Below are 12,787 nucleotides of genomic sequence, written 5' to 3' on the forward strand. Positions count from 1 at the left end.
ATTTCTAGCTCTAAACGATAGCTACCACACCTATGAGAACTTGCTTTGCTTAAAAAATATATGAGGATCCTGAATTTGTTCCTACCAATTGAGGACCCTCCAGTATAGGGAAGTTTGCTGTATGGGAGCCATGAATAACCTATGTATCTTCTGAAATGGCCACCTCACATATCCCAAAGTGTGTTAGTAATATTTCATGCAAAGGGGTTTTGTTAATGCTGTGAAAGGATAATAATGTGTTAAATTGATACACAGGCTCTTTTTCTTCTTTTTGCTAGTGGTGGTTTTCTGTAGCACTTTCCAGAGTTTTTTTTTTTTTTTCCAGAATAATTTTTTTTTTATTAATTGAAAAAAAAAATTAACTAACACAACATTTAGAAATCATTCCATTCTACATATGCAATCAGTAATTCTTAATATCATCACATAGATGTATGATCATCATTTCTTAGTACATTTGCATCGATTTAGGAAAAGAACTAGCAAAACAACAGAAAAAGATATAGAATGATAATATAGAGAAAAAAATAAAAATAATAATAAAAATAAAAAATAAAAAAATATAAAAAAAGGAAAAAACAAAAAACACAAACAAAAAAACTATAGCTCAGATGCAGCTTCATTCAGTGTTTTAACATAATTACATTACAATTAGATAGCATTGTGCTGTCCATTTTTGAGCTTTTGTATCTAGTTCTGCTGCACAGTCTGTATCCCTTCAGCTCCAATTACCCATTGTCTTACCCTGTTTCTAACTCCTGATGGTCTATGTTACCAATGACATATTCCAAGTTTATTCTCTAATGTCGGTTCACATCAGTTTTCCAGAGATTTTGATATGCTGATGTGCATTGTAATTCCCTAAGGTGGAGACTTACGGTTCTCAAATTTGTTTGACCATTGCACCCTTTCCTGTGGGGTATCTCTCGAATGAGGGTTCCATGGAACCCACTCTGAGAAACGCTGGTCTCCTTTACTCCGGGGATCCGCATGTTCAGAATGATTTTGTCTATTTTGTCATGTGAACACAGTGAGATTTCCTACTGTTGAGATGATTTTTTAGAAGTTTTCTTTGGTAAAAACCCAAAGAATCCCTGCCAAATGACGTAAATATCAAAGAGAGAAATTTACATGTGACCCGTGTTATAGAAGGAAGTGAATCTTTTTGGGAGATGCCACTTCTCTCCCTGCCTAGGAAGACCAAGAATAATAAGATGACACTTCCCATCTACAAGGCTCTGTACTAAACATCTTACAAAGTCATCTCATGTAATGCTCACGGCATTGCCATGTGGCAGATACCACTATCCCATTTTACACATGAAAAAAACTGAGGGTTAGAGAAATGAGGCAACTCACTGGAGGTATCCAGCAATTGTCTGGCAGGGCTGGATTCAAATCCAATCTCTAGCACCAAGGCCTATCACCCTAAACAATAAAAGGAGAAAAAGCAAAGAATGAAGGGATAACAAGTCTGCACAAGTGAATATTTGGACACCCTTCTACCCTGTGGGGCTCTGGCTACCAAAGCTGTGAGGGAGGTACTGTAACGCTCCCATTTTACAGATGAATATAGGCTCAGAGAGGCTAATTGGCTTGTGCCTGGCCGCACAGCTAGCAAGTGGCAGAGCTGGGCTTCTGAACGTAGGCTCAGAGAGGTGAATTGACCTGTGCCTGGCCTGAGTTCAAATCATATCCATAGCTATTTCCCTGTAGTGCCCCTCCCCCCTCAAAACACACACACACACACACACACACACACACACACACACACACACACACAACACTGAATAAACCAAATCGAATACTCTGAATCTTAAATATGCCCTTTAAAAACTCTACCATGTCTCTAAATAAAAACCAGAAGAAAACAGAAAAATCTGTCCTTTTTTCAGATATTTCAAAACTGGATTTTCTTTTTTGGCTGTATAGCACCTAAATCTCCTTCCTATTTCATGAGCAGTAAACCTTTCGGAAGGTTTTGATGGAAAGGAAACCTTTTGGAAGGTTTTGAGGGAAGGGGCCCTGCCTGAGGAAGCCAAAAGGTGACTGACCTTCCTTTTGTTCCTGCCTTCTAGCTCAGCCCGTGGGATGTTCCAGCCCAGAAGAATGACTGTGGAGGAACGAAGATGCAAAGACACAGGTGTCCTTAGAGAGCACTCACTGCAGTGGCTCTGGCATGGGTTATACTCCTGTGTCATGCCTTTGGCTGAGTTTCCTGCTGACTCACTATCATTGTTTTCTAACTCTTTCCTGGAGCCTGCAACCAAGCCTCCCCATCCATTCTGTGATCCACCAACATCCTTCCAATGCATTCCTTTTTTATTTAGGTAAACTGCAGTTGGCTTCTGTTGCATGCAACCAAGAATTTGACACGTACAAAAATATTCACACATTTGGAATGAGATCACTGGAGCCCAAGATAAACCTTTGTCTTAGATGTCTACAGACGATAGGAAATGTATTGCTTTCTGTGATCCAAGGCTAAGCATACAGCTGTACATTGGGGCTTTTGTTCACTGAGAGTATAAGCAGTGAGTTCCAATTCCTCAGTCAAACATACAGGGTTTTGCCCAGAGTGGCCCTGCCCTATCCATGGTTCTCTCTCCCACATTCTCTTAGACTAGGCCTGTATTCCAGCCAGCCTGGCTTCCCAGCTGTTCTTTAGCTGTTTTGCATTTTCTCACCCCAAACTTTACCTGCCCTACAGAGGTCCTCTGCTTCTCCTAATACATAGGAATAAATGGGAAGCTTGGTCTCATGCATCTTGAGTTGTCTCCTTGTAAGCACTTCTGTGGTCACGGGCTTGTTTCCCCTGCTCACAGCTGTGCTGAAGACATGGGCTCACTCCACTGGCTAACAACAGCTCCAGTGCTGATTTAGTCCCCTTGGAAAGAGTCTAGTTCTTTCTTCACAGGACTTACTAAAGAGCTAGGAGAGGGGGCAGATCTCCCTCTTGACCACAACCACCTCTGACTGTGCAGATATAAACAACATACTTTACTGATGTGTTGGGACAGTTGGAAAGGGAATTGAAATTTAACAGAGGAAAGGTGAAAGCTCTTGGAGAATTTGATTTTCCCTGAGTCACAAAGGAAACTAGCATGGGATTAGGACTTCATGGACTGAGGGTGGAGGTTCTTCTAAGGCTCACCCCTGAGTGCCCCCCCCCCACACAAGCATCTTCTACTATAAAACTCATGGGAAAACCTCTTTACTTCACTGGAAATCCCAGCCCTATCTTCTGGGAGGATCTGCTCTATCCCACTTCTCTCTCCATACAATTCTCCGTTTAGACTGAGTAGGACCATCAGCTGTGGTTGGACTGCCAAGTCTGGTATTGATAAGCCAAATCCTGCGGACCCACTGGATATCAGAGGAGTAAAGGATCTGGCCCTGGGTTATACTCCTGTGCCATGTCTGGCTCACCAGGACCTGGGGCTGAGGGTAGGTGTGGCTCATCCATGGTATTTCCTTTAAGGTATTTCCTTTAAGGTTAGTTACAGATATGGCTGTCAGGTAATTTTTGAACTTGTTAGATCACATTCATGACCATCTCCCAACTTTTTCCTTAATTGACAAAGTGTCATTCTTTGTTCTTGAAGTTCCTAGGTTCTGTCATATTGCAGGGTATGGTTTAGCTCCTTTCTCATTTTGCCTTGAGGCCTATCAGAACAACAGAGGTGTCACATTTTTGTTTAATGACACCTTTACGGGGCACAGGTAGTTCAATGGTAGAATGTTCGCCTTCCATGCGGAAGACCTGAGTTCAATTCCCAGACCATGCACCCCCTCAAAACAACAAAACAAACACACCCTTACTGAGAGATAATTCACATACCATACAATTCACAGATTTAAAGTATATAGTTCAATGGCCTTTATTATATTCACAGAGTTGTGCAACCACCATCACAATCAATTTTAGAAAATTTTCATCCTCTCAATATGAAACCCTATACCCATTTGCGGTCATTCTTCATTTCCCCTCAAATGTCCTAGCTCTAGGCAACCACTAATCTACTTTCTGTTTCTATAGATTTGCCTATTCTGGACATTTCATATAAATGGAATCATAGAATACATGGTCTTCTGTGAATGGCTTCCTTCATTTAGCATGATGTTTTCAAGGTTCATCCATATATCAATATTTCATTTATTTTCATTGCTGAATAATATTCCATTGTATGGAATACATATAGCATGAATTAGTACTCATTCCTTTGTGTAGTGGAAATCTTCTTTCACTGTATGAATGTACCACATTTACTTATCCATTTATCAGTTATTGGAGTCTGGGGCTATTTCCACCTTAGGGATGTTATGAATAATCATGCTGTGGATATTGACATGTACCTAGGAATGAAATTGCTGAGCCATACGGTAACTCTCTGTTTAACATTTTAAGGACTCCCAGGCTGTTTTCCAAAGCAGCTGTACTATTTTATATTCCCACCAGCAGTATACAAGGATTCCAATTTCTCTACATCTTCCCCAATGTTATCATCTTTTTGATTATAGCCATCCTAGAGTATAGGAGGTGGTACCTCGCTGTGGCTTTGATTTGCATTTCCCTGATGGCTAAGTACATTGAGCATCGTTTTTAGTGCTTACGGGCCATTTTTGTATCTTCTTTGGAGAAATGTCTGTTCAGATTCTTTGCCCATTTTTAACTGGGTCATTTGTCTTTTTATTATTGAGTTGTAAGAGTCCTTTATAAATTCTAGATAAATTTCCTTATCAGATATATATTTGCAAATATTTTCTTCCATTGTGTGAGTTGTCTTTTCATTTCCTTGATGGGATACTTTGAAGCACAGAAGTTTTACTTTTGATGAAGTCCAATTTATCTATTTTTTTCTTAATTGCTTGTGCTTTTGATGTCATATCTAAGAAACCATTGCCAAATCCAAGGTCACAGAGATTTACTCCAGTGTTTTCCTTGAAGGTTTTTATAGTTTTAGCTCTTACATTTAGGCCTTTGATACATTTTGAGTTAATTTTTTTTTTTATGGTATGAGGTAGGGATTTAACATCATTCTTCTTGATTGTGAATGTCCAGTTGTCCCACCACCATTTGATGAAAAGAGTATTCTTTCCCCCACTGAATCATCTTGGCATCCTTGTTGACAATTAATTGACCATAAATGTGGAGGGAGCTTTGTTCCCAGACTCGCTCATTCCATTGTTCAATGTATCTGGCCTTATGCAGTACCAGGAGTTACCCTTTAATCATGGTTGCTCTCTTTTTTACCCCAGGAGGGGCTTCTGGTTGACTATTTTCTGTTATCAAATTAGTCTTGGAGAGGGGAAGGGTATAGACAAGGAAAGGAGAGGAGGTGGCTGATTCATTGTTGTGTCTGTCTTTTCTCATGCTACTCTTACTTTTCCAAGATTGGGAGTTCACAGCATGGAGAGATTGTCTGTGACTCCATCACTGACTTATCATTTCTCAGTATAGTTTACTTGTGCCTAATTATTTCTATGAATTAGATCTTTATATATATTATTATAGATATTTCCTGACCTTTCTGTGACGGTCAAAGACTTTCAATAATACCCTACATATTAAAACACAACCACCCACACGCATAATGCGACCTTTAAGGAAAAAGGGTCATTTAGCAATAAGTGAGAAACATGCTATGGAGAGGACATTTTGAAAACAAATGCTTGGAAATGTTTCCATAGTTATATGGTTTTTCTGCTAAAAACATGTGCATGGATCCATGAAAACTCTCATAGCTACACACACTTTTTTGGGGGTAGGGTGGGGCACCGCATGGAAGGTGAGCATTCTACCACTGAACCACCAGCGCACCTTACGAACGCTTTAAAACACTGAAATGAAAATTTCTGCCCATTTAAAAACTTCCAAACAAAATGTTTCAGTGGATTTTTAACCCATTTTTAGTTTGGAGAAACAACTGATGAGCATCAGGGAAAATGGAAATACACTAATTGTATTACAACAAGAGTAGCAGTGCCCTTACAGAATTACAAGAGCAGGGTTGAAAACTATTATAGTTACATAGTAAGCACAGCTGTTGGTGAGCTTCATTCATTGTGGATATCTTTTTGAGGGATCTTTCTAGGTGAGGTAGCCATTAAACAAGTAACAAAATAAAAGGAACATTAGTTATTGATCTTTGAAAAGATCAATAACTCAAGATGCTGAAAAATAATGAAACAATCCAATCACAATGCTTTTAGTAAACATATGATGATAAACAATAGTATCAATAATATTTTATATTTTATATATTTTAATGTTAAATACTGCAAATATTAGAAATATTAGAAATTTTAGTGAGAACCAAAATCAATATATTATTAAATAAAATGAAATTTAAAATAGTTTAAAGTATTTATAGACTGTATAAGTCTATAAATAAGCTTTTACTAGGCATGGATGCTTTAAATTTTTTTTACTGATAGGAATATGCCTTCAAAAAAATTTGAGGACTAAAACTTTAGGTTAAAAATTTAGCCTAAATCTTTATGTTATAATACAAAGGACATTTTTGTACTGTCAGTAAGAAGCTATAGTGTATGGCATTTCTCAAACTCATCAGGTCATGGACTGTTTTTTAAGGCACAGGTTGGAGGAATGAATGTTGCAAGAAGCCTTCTTTGGGCAATGCAGTACGATGGTTAAGAGAATGGACCTGAAGTCAGACAGAGTTTGGTTTAAACACCAGCCTCACCTCTTGCTAGCTGGGTGACCCAAGCAAATTACTAGATCTTTTTGAGCCTCTGTTTCCTTATCTGTAAAATCGAGTTAATAATATCCATATTAATCATATTAACTTTAAAAAGATATTGCATTTAAGGTTTGTAAACACTCCTCAAAAGGAAGCTTCTATTATTCTGCCATTCATTATGCTTGTTTAGAGATGTCTTATCTTTCACAACTATACTTTGCATAGCACATGACACACCATAAGCATTCACAAATGATGAAGAAATGATACAATCAGAGTTTTCTGAAACTAGTTTTGGGAGATTTACTATATCACCAAAAACTGAAGGAAAATATTTCTTTCTCACGTATTTTTATAACTCCTCCTTTTAATGGCTGGACCCCAACAGTCACATAGGATGAGCCCTGGTAGTAGCTTTTGTTACTTAGGCAGTTGGTAACAATTAGTGAGTAACTAATTGTTTCCAGCTGCTCTCCTTTGCTTAGTCAATCAAAACAAATTTATTATGGTTCTCCTACAGCTTAGTATTGCTGGGAGCTAGAAGTCTAGCACACCACACCTGGGGGGAGGACAAGAGAAAGAGTAGCTGTGCAAGTTCAGCGGTGGTAGGATATGGCTGGTTTTAAGCAAGAGATGGAGGAAACATAAATGCAGGGAAGGCATGATAGGGCTAACTTCTGGGTCTTATTTGTCTTTGTATCTCCCAATGTTCTTATCCAGGATTTTGTTAGTAATGATACTACTACTACTTATAATAATGATATAAATACTTATTTAATGATAACCAAAATAAGTTCTCCGTCCCACATGGCCCAGTTGTGGTATGGCGTTCCCAGAAAGAATTTAGCAACCAAAGTGAAGGTAATTCCTATCTATATTATTCAAATTAGAACCCACAGTAGCACTTTTGAAAATTACTTCTCTTTCCATTCTTGTAGGTCACTGTTCAGCAGCTGTTTAAAGTCCCTCTCTTTCCATTTCTTCCTAATACCGGCATCAGTTAGGGTGGCATTCAGCCACATGTAACTGAAACCTTGATGTAAAATGGAGGTTTTAAACATTTTTTCTCATTAATCAGAACTCCAGAGGTTGGCACTTCAGGACTGGTATAACCGCTTGAAGAAATATCTGGGACCTGGGTTTCTTTTAGTTTCCTGCTCTGCCATCTTCAGCAAGATGCTTGTTTCACCCCCAGACTTGGAGTGTGCGCTTTCAGCAGAAAGAAGAATGAAAGGCAAATGACAAAAGCTGCATGCTATCTGGGTCTGTCTTTTTTTCTTCTTTTTCCCCTATCAGGAAAACAACAGGTGTTTTGAAACCCCACTCAGTAAGGTTTTGCTTACATCTCATTGGCATAATTGAGTAATTTGGCCACCTTTCACAAAAAGTCTGGAAAGGTGATTTTTGTTTGTTTGTTTGATTTTGTAAACTGAGCACATTGTTTCCTCAGAAGAAAATCGGGGGAGAAAGAAAAGAATGACAGCTCGGCAATTGGAAGTGTGTGCTGTGTTTCTCTCCACTGAAATGCTCCCTGACAGTTAGAAACACATTACCACATGTAACCTCCCCCTTTCTTCCCCCTCTCTTTCCTCTGCTTTTTTTTTTTCCTTTCATGAGTCAAACTGGATCCTTTCTATTTCCACTTTTTTTTTTGGTTCTTCTCTCACCAATTGGGAAATACCTACAGGATGCCAGGCACTGGCAAGCTCCTTATATGTTTTATTTCATTTAACTCTTATGACAGCCTATGAAGCAGCTATTAATACTTTCATCCCACTTAGAGAGGTGATAAGTAAGTTTAGAGTGATGGATTAACCCACCAGGGTTGCAGTTAGTAAGAGGTAGTGCTGTCATTTGAACCCAGGTGTCTCAGGTGGTCCCATAGACGCAGACTCTTTTGCATCCAGGAAGTTCATTGTAGTGTGCCTTTAGGATTAACACCTGTGTGGGAGTGAGAACACAGATTTGGCCAGAGGGAGAAATTAAACTAAGACAGTTGGACCAAGGCTTCAGGTAGTCCCACAAGGAGCTTTGTAGCTGAGTTGGCCCCCTGAGGCAAGAGGGCCAGGTCCTTACAATTGGTGTCACCCAGTCATGGTAAGCGGGCCTTCATGGGAAGGGAGTATGAGCTTGGGTGGAATGGATCTCTTCAACTGATGGCAATTCCTGGAAAGGGTCTCCGCTAATGATTTCAGCAACATGGGTGGGGGGTGGGGGTGAGGGAGTGGGGAATTAGGGCTCCACAGTCGACCAATTGGTTTAGTTCAGATTCTCTGGAAAACTGCACAGGAGTGAAAGGAGTAGGACTGAGTGGAAAGAGAGATATTGAATTAAATGCAGGCACGATCAAGTCCTGCAATCACTTAGGGGGCTCTGGAGTAGGGACAGCCTTTCAGGGTGGTCTCACCTTGAGGCCTGCGTCCACTATTTATTGATATAATCATATGTGACCTGGCACCAGGTGGTCCTCTTTATCAGAGGGTAATTCCTGGGAAGAGACTCAGCTGATAACTGTTAGCCATGAACACTCCCAGCAGCTCATTCCTAAAGTGGGACTAGGTCTGAAGCAGTGACCTGTGCTCTTTCGCGTGCTAGAGTCGTTGGTTGATGGTGCCAGTGGAAGTCAGGGGTGGGTAAAATGGAGGAAATGCTGCTGGAGCAAGATGCAAAGAAAAAATTGGCAAAGATTGTCACCTGACCAAAAAAACAGATAAGGACTGACAGAGTTGCATTTAAAACTATACCAAACACTGGCGGTTCCCCTGAATACTTGTATTGGCCAGTGCAGAAAGGGGGAAGTTGGGATACAGACCTAGTTCTATTGTTCTCTGAAGTCCATGCCTTTTCACTAGACCAGAGCTCCAATGGGATAAATTCAGACAGCAGATAAATATTCTTTTGGCTGCATGGTCTTTAAAAAAAAGTGTTGAATTGGGTGCCAATATGTACCAATTGGAGAAGTTTAAATAAAAGTTCAGATTTCCAGATTCAGAAGATCTAGCAGCACTGGGTCTACATTCCTGCATGGTGCAAATTGACTGGAATTGAGTGACAGCAGCCCTTTAAATGGGTTATGTGCATTCGGCTCACCACAGTCTCTATGCATTAGATTCTTTGGTGTTTTAGTTCAGAATTCCTGCCATACGATGTGCTGCCTAACACAGTGCATGATAAACAAGACATTTTGGACAGCTAAAATTGTTTTACTGGAATTAATGAATTTAGTTGGAGAGGAAGTTAGGGTGATATCTAGACGCCGGGGTTGACACTCAGGTGAGGCAACAGACCAGGGTGTTGGTGAATTGGTGACACACTGGCTGGAGCCTGAGTAAAGGAGCAAGAGCACAGAGCCAAGGCCTGTAGTTTGGGTATCTTACCTGAGATTTAGAGGAATGGGGAAATGGAGAGGAAACCAGAGAAGAAGAGGAAAGAGAGGCACAGAGGGACCTCAGCCATGGAATTCTACTGGGACAAGGAAGCCGAGGTTTGGGGCCGTTGTGTCCAGTGGGGCAGTGTGAAGAAGATGAGGGGAATGGAGAGCAAAAAGCCATGGCAACAAGAAAGCCAACAGGGATTCTCAAAGGAAGCATGAAAAAGAAAAGGAAGATTGTGAGTCTGAAGTTTAAAAGTGAAGTGGACGCACTGGATGCTCTCTGGGGGTGTGAGTGAGAGTTTTTCAAAGATGTTAGTTGGGGAAGGCGTATACTGAACTTCATTTAATATTCATCCTTTTTTAACCTTGTCATCATCATATTGACATCATCTAAAGGAAATGATTCAGTATTCATGTTGCATCTTTAAAGAAGAATGGACCAAAGATCTATCCAGACTCTGTCCTTTGTTCTAGGGGAATGAAACATTAATTAATTAAATATATATTTTGGACAGTCGCCAGCCTGCAGACTGGAAACTCCTGTCACAGATCTATCTCTCTGTACATGAGCTTTGTGGATTTTCTATGGTAAAGTTAAAATCTTAGTTTTGCTCTGCCTCATTGCCAAGTTAGTATCTTCCCGTGTTGCCTGAGTGGCTGTAAGCATGTGCTCAGGATGTGTAAACTGATTTTAACATTGGTAAGTAAAATATATGGAGGAAGACAAACTTAAAAATAATCATTTCAATACCCCAAGTTGGATCATTCATTGTTTGGGATGATTCCTCTTCCTAGAATCTGTCAGAACCAATTCCACATGGAGTCCTTTTAATTTAGTGTTGGGGCATGGGGAAAGTCTTTGTTTCAGAGAACCCATAGTCTGTCTCTGCTGTCTTTGGGGTCAAAGCACCTGGGTTTGCATTTCCACTCTACCATCCAACAACTCTGTGGCCTTGGGTAAATCACTGAACCTTTTGTAACCTCATCTGTTAGATGATGATAATGATACCTATTGAAAAGGCCTGTTGACAGATTTAAATAAGATGATGAATCTGTTGAATTAATAATGTCTGTGAAAGATTTTTGAGCATGGTAAAACTTGAGTCTTTCTAGTATCAACTGTGCAAAAGTTCTGTAAACTTGAGTGGAAAGCAGAGAGAGTCTGGGCTGAGATTCCTGTCTGCATACTTTGACTGCCACTGGATCTAGCATTGGGATTTAAAAAAAAAAATCTCTCTCTTTTTTGGCCTTAAGTTTCCCTGTTTCTCCGTAGTCTATAGTGACTACGAAGGACTTGGAAACCCGAGGTTGTATGCCTTATTTTTTTGTGAGAGCTTAAGGAAGGGAGAGTCTCAGCACAGCCTCCGCAGGAGAGCAGAGTCCAAGATCTGTGCGTTAGGAGAAATACTAGCCTCAGGGCGCCCTCACTTCCAAGCCGGGGAGCAATCCAAATTCGGAGGCCGGAAGGGGAAGGGGGAACCTGAATTGGCGGTGGGGATGAGAACGGATGCTCCCAGGGCAACTCGGACTCTCGCGGGCAGAGCCCAACGCTGGAGTCTAGATAAACCCGGCGGCGCAGAGGGACTCGCGCCTCTGGGCCCAGAGGAGTGAGGTGACGTCACCTCCAGGAGGACTCGCTTTTTCATTAATGAAACCGGCCGGCGCGGGCGCATGCGCGGCAGGCCCCTTTTTCCCTCTCGCTTCCCCCTCCCCTTTCCCAGCCGCGCTCTCAATCTCTAGCTCGCTCGCTCTCCCTCTCCCCGGGCCGTGGAAAGGATCCCACTTCCGGTGGGGTGTCATGGCGGCGTCTCGGACTGTGAAAGCTGTGGGGAGACGGCGCTAGTGGGGAGAGCGACCAAGAGGCCCCCTCCCCTCCCCGAGTCCCCCTCCCCCGTCCCTTCCCCCAGCCTCCTTGCCAACGCCCCCTTCCCCTCTCCCCCTCCCGGCTCGGATCCCCCATCCCCACCCCCGTGGGAACGTTCGGAGTCTGCACTCCACAGACCCTCTCCTCTGCTCTTCCCTCACCTCGGTCTCCGCTCCCCGCCCTCTTCCCGGCCCTGGGCGCGGGCCGACGCGTCCCTCCGCCGCCCCCCACCCGCGGGGAGGACATGGCTGCGCATAGGCCAGTGGAATGGGTCCAGGCCGTGGTCAACCGCTTCGACGAGCAGGTAACGGGCCGGTGGCGGGTGGGAGGTGGGAACGGAGTGGGGGTAGAGAAGGAATTGGTAAGGGGAGGAAGGAGCAGCCGCCTCCCCCGCGGCTGCCTCTGGCTCAGGAGGAAAGGAAGGGGAATGAGTGGGGGTGGCCAAGGGGGGAGGTGCGGGGACGAGGGGATGGCTGGTTGCTTGGGCTCCCCTCTCCACCTAAATCGGGGGTGGGGCCTTCTCCCTGATTACCCCTCCGACCCTCCATCCCCTTTATCCACAGCCCTTCCGCTTACCAATAGGAATGGGTGATCTTGGGGTGCTTTCAGGGTCTCTCCATCTGGATTTAATCATTCCCCCGCACTTTTTTTTTTTTTTTTTTTTTTTGAGCCAAGGTGGGTAACGATTAGGGCTTCCCTCTTTCTCTTCCCTCCGTGGACCTCCTAACTGGGGGTGAGTATCAGTAGGAACCCTAAAGCCGTCTTGTATCCCCAATAGGAGAACGATAACCTCCCCTCCCCCAGTTTCTTCAGCTTCCTCTCTTGGAGGGGGAAGAGTGGAAGAAA

The 12,787-nt window shown here is 42.3% G+C and overlaps 1 protein-coding gene across 4 annotated transcripts in view; it reads left to right on the forward strand.

Annotated features, from left to right (window-relative positions):
• Positions 1-12,063: 12,063 nt before the first annotated feature.
• Positions 12,064-12,787, forward strand: part of NF1 (neurofibromin 1) — a 354,325-nt gene continuing 353,601 nt past the window's right edge. For 2 of the 4 annotated variants that reach the window (XM_077165250.1, XM_077165251.1), the window contains exon 1: positions 12,064-12,245. In XM_077165250.1, coding sequence (XP_077021365.1) covers positions 12,186-12,245 — 60 coding nt within the window. In that variant the 5' untranslated portion in view covers positions 12,064-12,185. The remainder of the gene's footprint in view (positions 12,246-12,787) is intronic. The other 2 variants (XM_077165252.1, XM_077165253.1) reach the window with 1 other exon arrangement.

The sequence above is a fragment of the Tamandua tetradactyla genome, chromosome 6, assembly GCF_023851605.1.
Source record: "Tamandua tetradactyla isolate mTamTet1 chromosome 6, mTamTet1.pri, whole genome shotgun sequence".
NCBI lineage: Eukaryota > Metazoa > Chordata > Mammalia > Pilosa > Myrmecophagidae > Tamandua > Tamandua tetradactyla.